Below are 16470 nucleotides of genomic sequence, written 5' to 3'. Positions count from 1 at the left end.
TATATATATGAAGAGTTCGCGATTTGTTCCATTACGTGTTGTATTTATCGAAGGATCTGATGACATGTCCAAGTTGAAGAATGTTTTCATAAATGTGCACAACTCTTTTCCCGCTTCAGAGTTTAATCTGAAAACACCAGGTGACTTGAAACCAGGTGCGTTTTCGAATTAATGCATTTCCTAGTTTCCAAAAATGTTTTTGTATCTTAAAAACTTACTATTTCTGTTTCTAAATTCCTTAGTTTCCAACGATATGCTACGCGTCCCCATTGTCCCGTTTATTAAGTGAGAAAATTTCCTTGATCACATGTTCATATTTTCCACTATCCTGGAAAAACTACTGCAATTTTCAGAGGTTTGAAAGTTTTTCCTCTAGTATAGAGCTAATTTTGAAGCTCCGTGCAAAATTTCATTTAAGTTGGTCTACTAGAAGATAAATTATTGTTGGCATTATACAAGTATGATTGCAACAATGCAAGTTACAATAATTCGCTTCAGGCGGAAGGTGAAGATGACATCACTTCCGTAACGCTTTTCGCATGACGGTTTATCGTTACAAACTTTTTGGAATAACGCCAGTTTTTAACGTCAAATCTCCTAAACACGATAAATACGCCAAAGCAAACCTACATTACAATGGTTGTCTATTATTAAAATAAATTATTAACATAACATAATCTATTCTATAACAAATTATTCAGAAATAAAGTTCTAATAATTGTAATATAATGCTCTTTTTAAATCAATTATTTAAATTAGTTTTTACATTCGCCGTACATAGATTAGTCTAGTTTTTAAACTAGACTAAAGCTGCTGATCAATGTGCTTTATTCTAAAAACTGGTTTTATCTTTCAGGTATGTAGGATGTGACTCAAAATTTCGTGTCTGAATCACGGAATTGAATTTTTGAAACCTTGGATGCTTTCCCATCGCAGTCATATATCGAAACTTCATATTGGTTTCACTTGGTAACTTGCAAGTCATTAGTCCTTCGGATGTATTTTCAGTACAAATTATACATAAATTCATGTTTGAAAAGAAAATATCAATGAAAATAAATTACAATTCGCCATACATTTGCCTAAGAATCACAGAGGATGTGAGGAGCGGAGCAGTTCTCATACACGCAAAATTACTCAGAAAATTGACACTGAAGTAACGCAGCCACTGAAGGCTCGAGTTAAGGTGCATCTCGGGGTAGAGTTTCAGGAAGCAACGAAGGAATGGGCCTAGTGCGATTTCTTTAGGGATACGGATTATCAGAATCGAATATGGCGGATCCACAATTTGAACAGTTTCGTGATGTGTTTGACAAGATGCCACAACATATAAAAGCTCATCCACAGTGTTATAGGTGAAGAGAGTCTTTGTGTTATTTTATTTCCTATATCGAAGATTATTTTTTGTGTTAATCAATATACAAAGATAGATGCTCTGGTATGGTTAGAATGATCTATATTTTGGTCACTGACCTTATCTTCTATGTTTGCAGATAAAATTTTTGACGCAGATGACATTTTACTGCATTGTTTATTCACCGACAACAGCTGTAAATTTGAAGTACATGTTTGAGATAGTTTTTAGTACAAGTATTGGAACAACTTGATTAAGATTTCATATTCTGCTGTGTGATGTTTCTTACTTGGATTAAGACATATACAGGTGTTAATATCCTATGTTGCTTGTTTATTTTTGTATTGTTTATTTTACTCTTAAATGAGATTATTAGCATTTAAAATGTTGGAATTTTAAAAGTTTTCATCGAGGCCGGTGCCTTTGAAATAGTAAATAAATCAGAATTAACCTAGAAAAGGTTTAGGTTTTCGACATTGCTGGTGTTATGACTAGGATAACTATGAGCAATTCGTTAATTAATATTATCGCATTAGCGGTGTATAAAAGCGCGGGTTGTGGTTTCATAACTAGTGTTCTGGATATTTTCTGGCGAGCGTTCAGGATTTCTTAATGAAATGCAACGACAGTATAAATCAGTAAGTGTTGCCTAAATGCTAAGGTTACAGTTAAATGTAAACAGTATGGGTACTATATATTCCAGGTCATAAACTGTATATTTGAGGACTTGTCACAATGCTTAAATAGAAATCCTTAGGCATCTGACAGAAAATTATAAATATTGGTTAGATGAACCCAATGTAATCAAAATTAAAAATGTAACTCTTTGTGAGAATTAAGAGAAGCCAGTATTATTATAAATTTTGTGTGATTGGATAATATTAGTATTAAAATGTTATTATACTGGGCAGACCTGCTTTTTATATTTCAATTTCTCTCTCACAGAAAATTCCTGCATGTGAGGGATCAAAAATATGTTCATAAACATAAGCTGCTCTGATGTCTAAAACTCTGGTAGAGAGTGCTGTATAAATGGTAATTCTCAGTTAGTAATTTGGATTAAGTGGAACACTTTTCCACCAGGTACAAATTTGGTATTTTTTTTTAAAATAATCTAGTTGTCAAAAATTATTAAATTAGCACTATATTAGACTAATAAAATTTTAGGGCGGAAAACCCTAAGCTGTGAAAAATTCAAACATTATACTACGGAGTCGATTATTTTTACAACAAACTGAAGTTTATACATTAGGCATCATCATAACATCTTATATTGTGAAATCCTTCACAATGAGTTGCTTTCCTCTTGTACTTCAAGTAAGTAACACTTCCCCATTAGAAAGTTTTTGTTGTTACTTAGTCCCATTTGTGTACTACTGTTTGGTGGTACCACTCCATTCTGTGTACTCACCCACTCTTATCATTGGGTAGGTACCCAGAGGTATAGGACATTGTTATTGCATTTGCATCGTTGCTATATAGTGAGTACTCAACTATGTAATAATGATCAATTGCATTAACAATGTCATTAGCACTATATATAATGATGAAACTGGCTGTGAGTAATAAGAAATAGATATCACAATTTCTATTAATAGAAATAAACTATTGATATAGCACTTTGTCCTCTGTGACAGTGTAATGGTTTTATGACTTGTTTGGAGAGGCCTAGGTTTTGGTTCCTTTACAGCCTGGAGGAATTTATAAAGGCTTCTTCTTTGGGGCTGTAGTTAGGATTTTTTTTTTTTTTTGGGTTTTTCAGCCTGCCCAACATGCAAATCAGCCTGTGAACACATACACTTGTACATGCATAATACACATTTGTAAGTATGGTCTAAGTCACCCATCTCCCTAGAATCCTTATAATGGTTACCACATATAACATTTTGCTTATTTTTATTTAATTTTTTTACGAAAACCCCAAGCACAAGAGGTATTAGAACCTATAGTACTTAGTACCGTGTATGGGTCGAGGGTTGAAAAGAAGAAAGAAGCTTATGCATTGCAATTTGCTTTAATAGGCCTGTAGCTGCTAATATATTTTTACAAATAAAATTTATCTGTTAGATGAAATATAGGATTGAAATTTATATTGTATACTTGCTACCATAATTTTACTGATATTACTTTTTAGTTTTTTCACACATGTAAATAATTCATTTTTGGTTTAGTTTTTTTTTTTTTTTTTTTTTAACTGTTTAAGGCTGTTATTTGGAGGCTATTTAGGGAGGGAAAAACAAATCAAAATGATATAGTATGGTTTGGTGAGTAAGAGTAAAATATTTAAAAATTTTAACCTACTCATATTTTCTATATTTATTGGTTTTTTGTTAAGATGATTATAATTGGGTTTTATTTTATTTTGTTCTATGGTGCATTGTGTAGATAGTAAAAAAGGTTGATACTTTAATTACTGCATTGCAAAAACAAATCTTCCACAACCTTCAGTTAATATATCAAAGTCATGTCAAATTAATTGCTAATTAAGATAAGCTTTTTTTAGTTGGATGGGGCACCTTTTGCACAGTAGGCAATTCTATTTTTAAATAATTGTCTAGTTACGTAAGCTTACTTGTACTTTAACGTGTGTGAATGCTTTTCAGAATGTAAATTATTAAGAAATACTTAATTTCAATAATTGAATAAATGTTAGTGTCTGTAAACACAGGTGGGCAGGAGCAGCAGTGCATAGCACATGCTTCTTGATTAGACCGGGGTTCGAACCCGTGACCACCAAATACGGAGGATGCGGAAAGGTCACGGAATGACCACCACATATCCCCGGAGCAATATGACCTTAGTTGCTAATGCTCCTAAAAACCAGTTAACAACGTCTGTAAACATATAAACCATATAATGAATAGAAGTCCCGAAATTCATAAAAAAAGTGTCTAAGCCTAAATGTATTTTTTAATATCATTGCCAGGGAATTGGTTTTATGGAACTGTAGTTTTATAAGATCTTCAGCTGGTCATTGCATCCCATATCTATCTAGCAGACATAAGCTTTTCTAAATGTTATGTTGTTATTTTGGTTTTTAGGAGCATTAGCAACTAAGGCCATATTGCTCCGGAATATGCGGTGGTCATTCCCTGCATCCTTTCTGCATCCTCCATATTTGGTGGTGATGGGCTCGAACCCTGGTCTAATCAAGAAGCGTGTGCTATGCACTGCTGCTGCTTCCCACCTGGCTACAGAAGCACCCCTTTTCTAAATAGATACAATTTTAAAGATAGAGCTATCCACTCTCTATGAGCTTGACATGCATTCTTCCTGGTGCAGTAGGTTAAAGCTTTGCTACCTGGGAGTATAAAACAGTGATGGAGCTGATGTTCACATTCCATTTTGCGAGTCAAGTGGGGCATAAAATAGTCTTAGACGCTAATGCACCAATAAAATCCGAGTCAAGTGGATCGAATTTCAGTGAAGTCTAGTTGTTCTGTGATAACCAAATGTGCTTGTGCCTTCATGTTGGTGGGACTGTCAGTAACTCTGGATATATCTCACATGTGCAAGGCATGAAACACTGCCCTTAGTATACTTGAGGTTACTACCCAGGTGTGAACCATCATGAGCAGGGGTTAAGGTATGTTATACACTTCACTCAGAGAATCTCTCTGTGGCACCACTACTAGGAAGTAGACTCTCATTGTTCAGTGCAATACCATCACTTTATTTGTTTGGAGGCTTGAAGTGGTGAGCCCATAATAGGTGTGATGCCTTTTGAAGTTATGATGAGCATTATTAGTGGCAAATGTTGGAGACAGCAAGCTTGTATAGCATCAGCCAAAAAAAAAAAAAAAAAAAAAAATACCTTTCCATTTCACCTATCCATCCCTTCCAACAATTTGTCTAGTTTTTTCTTGAACTAGACAAACTTCATTGTGGTGAGATCCACTATGTAGGGGCATTGTTGGAGCCATGTTATGTTAGGGAGCTGGATATATTAATGCTGCATGTTCACTGTATCTAAAATTTGCATTGTCATGCATCCTTCCCTCACTTTCACACTGTGTACTCCATGCATTATGAATTTAGTCAAGTTAGTAGAACAAAGATATCTGTGAAAATATATAAATTTCTCAAAAGGTTCTTCATTCATTTCCCAAATATACATGGTTTTAGTTTTAATCTCATTGATGTCCATTTCCACCTATAATCTGCCAAGACCCAATAGCCTCAATAATTATCAGTTGTCTCAACCACTACTCATCTCAGTTGCCCCAACTACTTGCTACGATTCCTTTTATGCTTCAAAGGTGGTACTTTTTATACACTGATTTTCCTTCTCAGAGACTTGCTAATTTGGAATCTTTTTTGATCTCCTCTGGCTTAAAATTTCGCTGACTCACTGTTAAATTCATTCATTGCCTCTATTGTTCTCCCATCTCAACTAATTACTTGTAACTCTTTGACTTCCTTTCTTTGAAACTCAACTTTCTCAAGTTTAACAGTGTGGTAATTTTTCTTGCATGATAGTTAGGTAAGTTTTCGTGTGATTTTAATATGCACAACTCCAGTTGGTTTCAGTTTTGTAGTTACATGGGCCTGTCTGGTCATGCCAAGACTTTCACAAATTACTAATGACCTTACACAGCTTGTTCATATACCTACCAGAATACTGACAACCCTACTTCGCACACCCAATACCCTTTATCTCTTTCTCATCAATAATCCTTCCAAGTACATGGTAATATTAATGGTCCTCTAGCCAGTATCTCCCAACCTATGGTCTGTGCAACTTATAAAGTGGTCTTTGGGATAACAACAAAACAGTTTGTTTGTGATAAGGAACAATCTCATTAATAGTGATGGGAGATCTTGTATGCCTATAACAACCTAACATACTGTATGTGTTAAGTATACATACATATAATTGAATTTAAAAAAATGGTTATTAATATATCAGTGTGTATACTTTAATATTTTTTGTGGTCTGTAGCCTTCACTTTGAATATAAAAGTAGTCTGCACTTCAGATCACAATTTGGCAATGGTCTCATCCCCAGTTGACACTCTCTCTCTTACACACACACACACACACAGAGCCTTGTGTTGTTGGCATTACAAGGATGTGAAAAGTGAAATAGGATGATATTGCCTTTGATCCTATTTTTCTTTTCTTTGGTTTTGGTTGAATTACTGTTTTCAGCATTCTTATTTGAACGTCTGCTTAGATCGTGTCAGTAAAATTATTCTTGTAGGGATGAAATACTTTATTTTGCATTCCACTCTAAAATCTTAGACCTTATCTAGGCTTGGTTTTAAACAAATGTGCTGAGGCAATTCAAGATAAGGATGTAGCATATTGTAATTGGCTTATATCCAAATATCTGTCTTCATTTTCTGCTTACTCTAAAGCTTAAAACAATTGTAAACAGTTATTAATCAGTCCAAACCCGATTTTGAACTGGCCAAGAGGAGAAAATTTGTTTCTTGTCCAGATAGCACATTTGTTGGTTGGTGGAAAAGACTTCCATCCCTTGTTGTGGAAGTTAATAGCCTAAATAAATTTAAGGCTTAGCTGGACAGGTATTTCGAACGAACAGAGTTGTGAAATGGAAGTGTGTTTTTTTTTTTGGCTAATGCTGCATAAGCTTGCTTTTTTGCATCATATGCCTCTACTAATGCTAATTTGAACATTCTGTTTTTGTGCCAGATATATTGGCTGCAACTTCTTTTCATTAATGTCCTATTTTACAGCCTTATTGTATCTCAGTTAAGGACAAGCCAATTTACAACCATCCTGTTTTTCTTCTAACTTGCATTGATAATCTTGGTGAACCACCTCCTTGTACCTTCCACTCGACGTGCCTCCGGTGGTCCTTCAACAGAAGGATGTTAGACAAATTCTGAACAGTCTTGATGCCAAGAAAGCTCCAGGTCCTAATGGCATCCCTCCACTTGTGTTCAAAACATGTGTGTTTCAACTTGCTCCTGTTCTGTATCACCATTTTGCACTTTCTTATTTCACTGGTGTTTTTCCTTCTGCTTGGAAATTTGCTCATATCCACCAAGTTCCTAAAAAAAAGGGTGGCAAATCTCTCTTGCGATTACCACTCCAATACGCTTACCTGGGCAGGAGCAGCAGTGCATAGCACATGCTTCTTGATTAGACCAGGGTTCGAGCCTGTGACCACCAAATATGGAGGATGCAGAAAGGTCATGGAATGACCACCACATATCCTATTAAGCTATCTCAAAATTTTCCATCTGATCAATGATCGCCAATTTAGATTTCATCATTCTTCATATTATTGACTTATGTTAGTTATTTTTGGACAAATTGGATGGAAAAATTTAGTGAAACTCAGTTTTGATTATGCTTAGTATAACGGCCTTTTAAATAAGCTCCCATCTTATGGATTACTGACTATTTTTTGAAGTTGGGTATCCATTTTTCTCTCAGACCACTCACTATGGATGGTACTCTCTCTTCTAACTTCTTCGTTCATGTTAGTAGGACACCAAGTTTTAGTTCTTTCTCCCACTCTATTCCCCTTTTATATATTAATGACCCACTTCTACTGACTCAAAATCCACTCCAGAGTTTTATGATGATAGTACACTGTATTCCATCTTGAGAAATTCCAAAGTTTGAGAAACTTTGTCATTCACAAACAGATTCAACTTCTCAAATATTCATCATCAATTCCTTACATACTGATCTCCAGATAATTCTTTAATGGGGCAAAGAAAATTTTCAACTTCAATTCTTTTTAAACTTAGTCCTGTCTTATTTCTTACAAAAATATTTGATAAATCTTTGTTTTAATATTTTGAAATAACTGGAATCAAAAATGAACTATAAGCAACTAGTGTATAAAATAACTTCCTTCTGCAACAAGAAGAGACAGAGTAAGAAATATGGCATTTGGAAGAAAGTGGGAGAAGAACGATTACAAGAAAAGATTGAGAGGAACAGACAGATGGTTTGGACATGTAAAGAGAATGCAGGATAACAGACTGCCAAAGGTGACATTAGAAATGAAAATAGAGGGTAAAAGACCAACAGGAAGGCTGAGAAGACAATGGCAAGAATAAGTTAGAGTGATGTCGAGAAAAGTGTGTTAGCTGGAGAGAGAGAGAGGGGGGAGGGGCGGGAATGGTGTTTCCTTATTGACCCAGCAAGAAGCTGGAACTAGAATGGATAAGTAAGCAAGCCTAATGGTACATTTGATGTAGACCTCATACTAAATTTGTTTCTTCCTTAAATCTTGTGATCTAGTTGATAATGAACTTCTTTATGTTAATTATAGCAGAAGGAATCAGGATAAAGCTTCACTAATTATGCGATATATAACACTTCCTATTTAGCAGTTGTGGCCAAAAACAAGCAAGGAATATATTTCTCACTAATAATGATATTTAAATGATAACAATAATGACTTTGTTTATATTAATAATTCATTGTGCACTTAACTTCCCATTTTAAAACACTGAGGAAAATGAAGTAACTTCAATTTAATTACAAGCAAGTTATGAATTGAGTTATTAGCTAGGTCCAGAAACAAGGATTTCTAATATCTAGTTTATCTGGTATAAACAAGGAATGATCCAGATTAAAAAAAATAATAATAAATAAATTCAAGAATAATTCGAATACAAAGAGAAAATGATGCATTAAGTTTTGTCAAAGAATTTAATAACAAGAAGAATAAAAGTCCTTGTTGTTACTTGAACGTATTCTAGGGTACAAAATAAGAAGAAAAAAAAAAAAAAAAAGTCATATAAATGTGTCCAGAAATGCTTTATTTCAGTGTTACGTTAAAGTTCTAAAAAGGCATACAAACATGACAGTCCTTAATTTTAAGTTTCATATGATGATTTAAGAATAATTATTTAGCATCAGCATTAGTAGAGGCATATGATGTAAGAAAGCAAGCTTATATAGCATCAGCCAAAAAAAAAAAAGATAAATAAATAAAATAAAACCCCTCCCCATTTCACTTCAAATGTTTGTCTAGTTCTGCCTGGAACTTATTTAAGTTGCTGACCTTCACTACAACAGATGGTAGTTTGTTCCAACTATGTCTGCCCAGGGTATGTCTGCCAGGGGCAAAGGTTGATGACGTTGTAGAGCGAATATCATCTTTTAAGGGCACAAAAGGTGATATAGTTGTACTACATGTTGGCACTAATAATATTAAGAGTAGGAGACCGGCAGAATTACTTAACAAGTACAGGTCACTGTTGAACAAAAGCCGAGAATTAGGGTTGAATTTGAAAGTGTCTGCAATTCTGCCCAGACACGATAGGAGGGAGTATATGATGAGAGCTTTGTCGATCAATTCGGCCCTGGAAAGATTGTGCAAGGCTCAAGGGGTAGAATTTTTTTCAGCCTGGACTGTACTTGTTAACATGAGAGATTGCTTCTACAGGGATGGGATACACTTAAATAGAAAGGGTGCAAGAATATTTGCTGATGCTATCGAGGCAGTGTTAGGTGGGTCGGAAAACTGCTAGCTTGGGGGGAGACAAAGACCAATAGATTGACAGTAGCCACTGGCAGAGGTGAAAGAGATTCTTGCACTGCTTCTATTAGAATGAGCAGAAGCCTGAAAAACAAGATGCATGATATTTCAGAGACTGCTGGGAGCCATTGCGGTACAAGTAAACACATGGGTTGTGTTAGGGTAGCTAAGAATAGAAACAGGTGCAGGTATACTTGCGTGTACACCAATGCTAGGAGTTGAGTAAATAAATTTGATGAATTTGAGGTATTGCCCAAAACATCAAAGGCAGATATTGTTGGGATATCAGAGACGTGGTGTCACACAGATATAAGGGATGCAGAACTGGAATTTGGGGAGTACAACGTCTACAGAAAGGATAGACAGGATAGGAAGGGGGGAGGGGTTATGCTATTAGTTAAGAAACACATAAAAACCAAGGAAGTGAAGCCAGTCGACATCGCTGGACAGTGCAGTGTTGAGTCAGTTTGGTGTGACATAAGCATTGGGAGATCAAAATTGAGAGGAGTGTGCTATAGGCCTAATGACTCTGATGAGTATAATAAGAAACTGTACAGGGAAATAGAGTGGGCCAGTAAATCAGAGAGTCTTATAATGGGAGATTTTAATTTCCCAGATATTGACTGGAAATTGGGAGCTGGTCACTCACACAGTAGCAGGGCTTTTGTGGATTTATTGGATGATTGTTTTCTACATCAGCATGTTCGGGAGGCAACTAGAGGGAGTAATACTCTTGATTTGATTATCAGCAGTGATTCTTCATGCATTAAGAATCTGCAGATAAATGAACCACTAGGTGGCAGTGATCACAGTGTGCTGAAATGGGATTTTTCAGTTATATGCTGAAAAAATAATATGCTCGCATAGACTAATAATCAAATAGACCACGGAACACTTTATTTTGGCGGGCTTTTGCATAGAGAAGTATGCGTTGAGGTAATGACATCTACTAAAAAGTAGCAATGTAGTGATCTAATATGCCATTCATATGCGATTTAGCCTGGAGTATATGGGTTAAAGGAGAGAGGGAAGCGAACCGATATCATAACTAAACTCGCTTCCTTATTTAAATTTTTTTTGATAATTATCAGTATTTCAAAGTGCTATTATTAAAATAAATGACCATGGATTTGTGGTTGAAAAAAGGAACTTTAAAATGAGAGGGATAGTATTGCAACTGTGGTCGATGAAAAGGAACACAATATTGTCACACTTCAAAGTGAGGATGAACAATTGCAGCCTTTTTTTTCCCCAAAAATTCGAAGTGAAAAAAAAATAGGAACCAACTAATAAAAGACAAAAGCGAAAGTATGATGACAGTTGTTTGAATTTCGGCTTTACATGTGTTAGAAATAAAGATGCTCCTGGTGCACAGTGCGTTGTATGTAATAAAATATTACAAACAGTTCTTTGGCTCCTGCTAAACTTGTTTTGTAAGTGTTCTGTAAATATATTGTGAGATGAAAAGTGTTCCATGACTAAAACAGTTTGGGAAATGCTGCTCTAAAGGTAAAAAAAAAAAACAAAAACAAAAAAAAAACTGCAGCCATTATCAACCCACTGCAGGATGGAACCCTCCTCAACAATTCATGCTAAGAGAAATGGACCATAATTTGCCACTCTGGTCCAGTGCGGGTTGGCAGGTCGACCGTATTTAGCAGTTGGGCTTGAACCCCAGTCTACTCAAAGAGCATGTGCTACTGCACTCCTGTTCCTGACCACTCGGCTACGGAGGCCATTTAAAGGATCATGTGCCAACTCTGAAGTTTATTAAAACTCTCTCCCGTTTGCTTCACCTTGAGTTCATTTGAAGATGCATAGTTGCAAAAGTCCATCACTGTGAACTTTCAGGGTGGGTAGGGTAGTATATATTTCAACAGTTATTTGGTCTCTTTAACTTTGAGGAACTAAATCATCATGAACTTGGTCCGGCTTGGGTCTTAAAAGACCCAAGCCGGACCAAGTTCATGTTCCATTGTAGCTCTTGGAGGTGGTCTTGCTCTTGCCATCAGTCTTAGTCAACCCACATCTCTCTTGCCTGTAGGTTTGTAGTTAAAGGCTAATTTTGGGATCCGGTCTGGGTTCATTCTTTCAATGTGGTGAGGAACTAAATCTGGAATATAATTAATGTTAGATCCCATTACAATAAAAATGTTAGTATCAAATTACAAATTAATTTCAACTTGTATTTGTTTGGTTCACCTGTTCACATTGTTTCAGAAAATAGTAGTAAGTAAATAAATTTCTATTGATACTGAATGCAGCAACTTTGCAGATTAAAAGTTTATTGTAATGGTTTAATTTCAACAGATAACCCAATGCAACAGTTAACAATGGGCAGTTCCATTTTTGTGGCAGGGTATTTGCTAGATCTCTCAGTGCTTCTGCGGGGATGAGATTTACTTAAATAGAAAGGGTGCAAGAATATTTGCTGATACTATTGAGACAGTGTTAGGTGGGTCAGAAAACTGCAGTCTTGGGGGAATACACAGACTAATAGATTAACAAACTGAATGAGTATTTTGCATCTACATTCACACATGAGGACTTCTTTATGGAAGGGGATGCCAGATGTTTATCAAGCTCTAACAGGGACTGCAGGCAGAGTCGAAAGTGATTCTTGCACTGCTTCTTTTGGAATGAGCAGCAGCCTTGAAAGCAAGGTGCTGGGGATTTCAAGAACTGCTGGGAGTCATCATGAAACATGTAAATACATAGACTGTGTTAGGGTAACTAAGAGTAAGATCACATCTGGTGAGTATGGGCTTGGCACACCCAGGGTCTTGAGCTGGATATCATCATTCTTCTCTTTCTTTGTGATTCCTTTCTACTTCTCTCTCTCTCAGGGTAATAGGGAAATTTTTTTTTGGCCGGTGCAGCATAAGCCTCAGGCTTCCTTGCGCCATATGGCTATTAATAATAATAATAATAATAATAACAGGTGTATGTATACTTGCACATACACTAATTCTAGGAGCATAGTAAGTAAATTTGATGAATTTGAGGTGCTGGTCAAGACATCAAATGTAGACATTGTTGGGATTTCAGAGATGCGGTGTCACTCAGATACATGGGAGGCAGAATTTGAATATGGGGTACAATGCATACAGAAAGGACAGACAGGACAGGAGGTGGGAGGGATAATGCTCTTACTTAAGAAACACTAAAATCTAAGGCAATGCATTCATTTGACATTGGTGGCTAATGCAATGTTAAGTCAGTGTGGTGTGACATAAGCACTGGGAAAGCAAAAATGAGGGTAGCAGTTTGTTATAAACCTAATGACTCTGATGAGTACAATTAACAATTGTACTCATCAGAGTCATTATGAATGAAGCCACTTTGAGTGACACAGGTCACTCAAAGTGGCTGCATTCAGTCCCCGTGGACTGGAGATGTGTAAATGTATCCCAAATTCGCAAAGGGAGACCAAAGCATGACACGAATAATTATAGACCTCTTAGTTTAACTTCTGTTTCATGGAAATAATGCAGTCACTGGTAAAAGAAGTAATACGTGATCATCTAGAGAAGGCCGCAGATATACTTCAAAACAGCATGAGTTTGTTAAGGGTAAATCTTGTTTGACCAATTTTATTGGTTACTACAATGCGATCACAAAGGAAATGGATGCAAAAAATAATTTTGGCTAAGGTAAAGAAAGCCAAAATGAGTAGCTGTAATACAAGTCGAGAAAGATATATTGATTGACACGCAGACATTGACAGACTATGTAATGATTAGTTTTTTTTCCTCATTAAAAGCAGATTATTGGAGTTTGAGTGTTTTCGCTGTTAAAAAAAAAAACTATATTACTGATTTATTTGTACGTTTTTAAGGTTATGAAAGGTTTATGAAAAAGGAAAAGTTTTACTCCAAGGTTTCTTTATTTTTCATTATATTTCCTAATGTGACCTTAAACGTTAGGTTAAGAAATAATAGGAAAAGAAAGAAAAATTCTTTATATTTGCGTATCATAACGTCAATCAATCACTTAATGCTATGATGTTACCGCGCACCATATTTTTACCAAGGATTCGGGGAGAAACTGTGGTAGCTGCAAACCAGTTTGTCCAGTAAGTTTTCCGTGGTTCTCATGTTGGCTTTCTTTACCTTCACCATAATTTTTTAAGATATACTTGGATTTCAGGGAAACTTTTGATACTGTTGCATATAAATTACTGCTGTACAAATTGGAGCAGCGTGGCATTAAGAGCAAGTTTGCTGCTATGGATAAAGGGTTGAATGAATGGGAGCACACAGAGAGTGGTAGTCAATGGATATTGCTGTTCATAGACTAATCTTTTTAGTGGAGTCTCCTAGTGTTCACTGTTGAACCCATTGTTGTTTTCTGTATTTATCAATGATATTGATGAAGGCATACTGGACAAGGTTCCAGATGATACAAAGGTTGGCAGAGTGGTTAAGGACAGTAATGACAGTATGCTACTGCAACAGGATATAGAAAAGTTAGGCAGATAGGCTGGCAAATTTCAGTTGAAGTTTAAACATTGATAAATGCAAAGTACTGCATATGTGTAGCAGTAACTCCAGAGTAATGTATAACTGTGTGTTAGTACACTCGCGGTAGTGGAAAATGAAAAAGACATGGGGGTAATTGTGCAGCCAGTTATGAAGTTCTCTGAGCAATGCTGATAGGCTGCCAGGACAGCTCATGGTGTTTTGTGATTGATATACAGAAATTTTGCTAGCAGGGATAAGGAGGTGATTATCCCATTGTATAAGACAGTGGTCTGTATTTACATTGTATAAGACGTCTTGAATACTGCTTACAGGTTTGGAGGCCTTATTTTAGAAAGGATCTGCAACTGCTGCTGGAACGAGTACAGAGAAGGGCAATGAAATTGGTGAGGGGAACAAAGAAGTGCTCTTACCATGAAAGGCTTCAGTTTTGCAAATTGCAGTGTCTGGAGACTAGGCACCTGTGAGGTGATCTGATTGAGGTGTTTAAAGCTTTGAATTGATTGAGCCAGCTCAATGTTGATGGGATTCATCCTCTTGTTCAGGCTACATGAGGGGACACATATTCAAATTGAGGAAGGATGGTTGCAGAATGTATGTGTGGAAGTTTGCCTTTAGCTAATAGGTGGTTAATTGTTGGAACAAAAAGTTTCTTCTCTTGCAGAAGTTGTTTAAGTAAATTCAAGGAAGAACCAGAAAAATTATTGGAGGGAATGAATAGGTGAAATGAGAAGTATCATATATATATATATATATATATATATATATATATATATATTTTTTTTTTTTTTTGGCTGATTCTGCATAAGTTTGTTCTCTTGCATCATTTGCCACTGCTAATGCTAAATGTTCATGTGAATGTATGTTTACCCAAAACCAGCCTATATCTTGATTCATAAACCATTCTTTGTAAAATAATAAGAGGAGTTTACCTCAATATAGTATGTAGAACACTTCTGTATGATATCCTCCAGAAATTAAAACGGGAAAAACAAAAAAATCAACAACTTACCGGTACATTAAAGTAAAATATAAATAATTAAATAATTAAAAAACCAATTTAACACAATTCTTTTAATTCTTTTAATTGCATTAATTTAATTTTTAATTGTTTTAAATTGATTTGAATTGTGTTAAATTGGTTTTTTAATTATTTAATTATTTATATTTTACTCTAATGTACCGGTAAGTTGTCGGCTTTTTTCGTTTTTCCCATTTTAATTTCTGGAGGGTATCATAAGGAAGTGTTCTACGTACTATATTGAGGTAAACTCCTCTTATTATTTTACAAATATTATTATCAACGTAGAACGTATTGAGTATTACAGCTCTGATTCATACTATATAAACCATTCTTAAATTTGTTTTGATGCTTATACGTGTAGAACAAGTGGTGTTCTCACCAGGGAAATTGAAATCAAAAGTATACTGTAATAACTATAATAACCTGTATATAATTAATAAAAAGGTAGCATTAATAATGTACACAGCATGAAACTCATAGAAAAGTTTTTGTTGAAAAGCAGAATGTAAATATAATGCTAATGAATTAGAATTTTTATTCTCTTGAAAAGCTTTACAAAGAAAGTAAGGGTGTTTTAGATTATTCCCTTACATTCAACTCGAATTCACCTTTGAACTGTTTTAATTAATGACTATTTAAAAAAATTATTTCAGAAATGCAGATAAGTTGAAATCAACTTATCTGCATTTCTAGTTGTTTGTCTAGTTCAACTTTAAATTTAAATAAATATAAGGCTGAACTAGACATATTTCTGGAGTGACCAGATGGGTGAAATGGGAATGGTTTTTTTTTTTTTTTTTTTTTGGCTGATGCTGTATAACTTGCTTTCTTGCATCATATGCCTCAACTAATGCTAATTCTAAGTTTTGTTACTGAATTTTGCCGTATTTCACAAGACTAGACATTATGTATGACTTTAGTTAATTTAGAGTAAGATTAAATAATTTTTGTTTATTTTGGCATAAATTATGAAAATTTTAATATTTTGTTTCATTGTGCTAATTTCATGCTTCCCTTAAATTACTTTTCATTTTGTTTAGTTCTGTTATCCTTGGTTGCATGGAGCATTAATTCTGTTTCGTTTGAATGTGTTGTTTGTTAAACAAGAATAATTATCACCTGTGTAAATATATTTTGG

The 16470-nt window shown here is 35.1% G+C and overlaps 1 protein-coding gene across 1 annotated transcript in view; it reads left to right on the top strand.

Moving 5' to 3' along the window:
- The first annotated feature begins 1046 nt into the window (after positions 1–1046).
- Positions 1047–16470, top strand: part of LOC150080449 (JNK-interacting protein 1-like) — a 200220-nt gene continuing 184796 nt past the window's right edge. The window contains exon 1 of the mRNA XM_090381228.1: positions 1047–1355. Coding sequence (XP_090237354.1) covers positions 1273–1355 — 83 coding nt within the window. The 5' untranslated portion in view covers positions 1047–1272. The remainder of the gene's footprint in view (positions 1356–16470) is intronic.

Source organism: Mastigoproctus giganteus, chromosome 9, assembly GCF_048544385.1.
Source record: "Mastigoproctus giganteus isolate SK-2022 chromosome 9, ASM4854438v1, whole genome shotgun sequence".
NCBI lineage: Eukaryota > Metazoa > Arthropoda > Arachnida > Uropygi > Thelyphonidae > Mastigoproctus > Mastigoproctus giganteus.
This window is presented reverse-complemented; position numbering and strand designations above follow the sequence as displayed.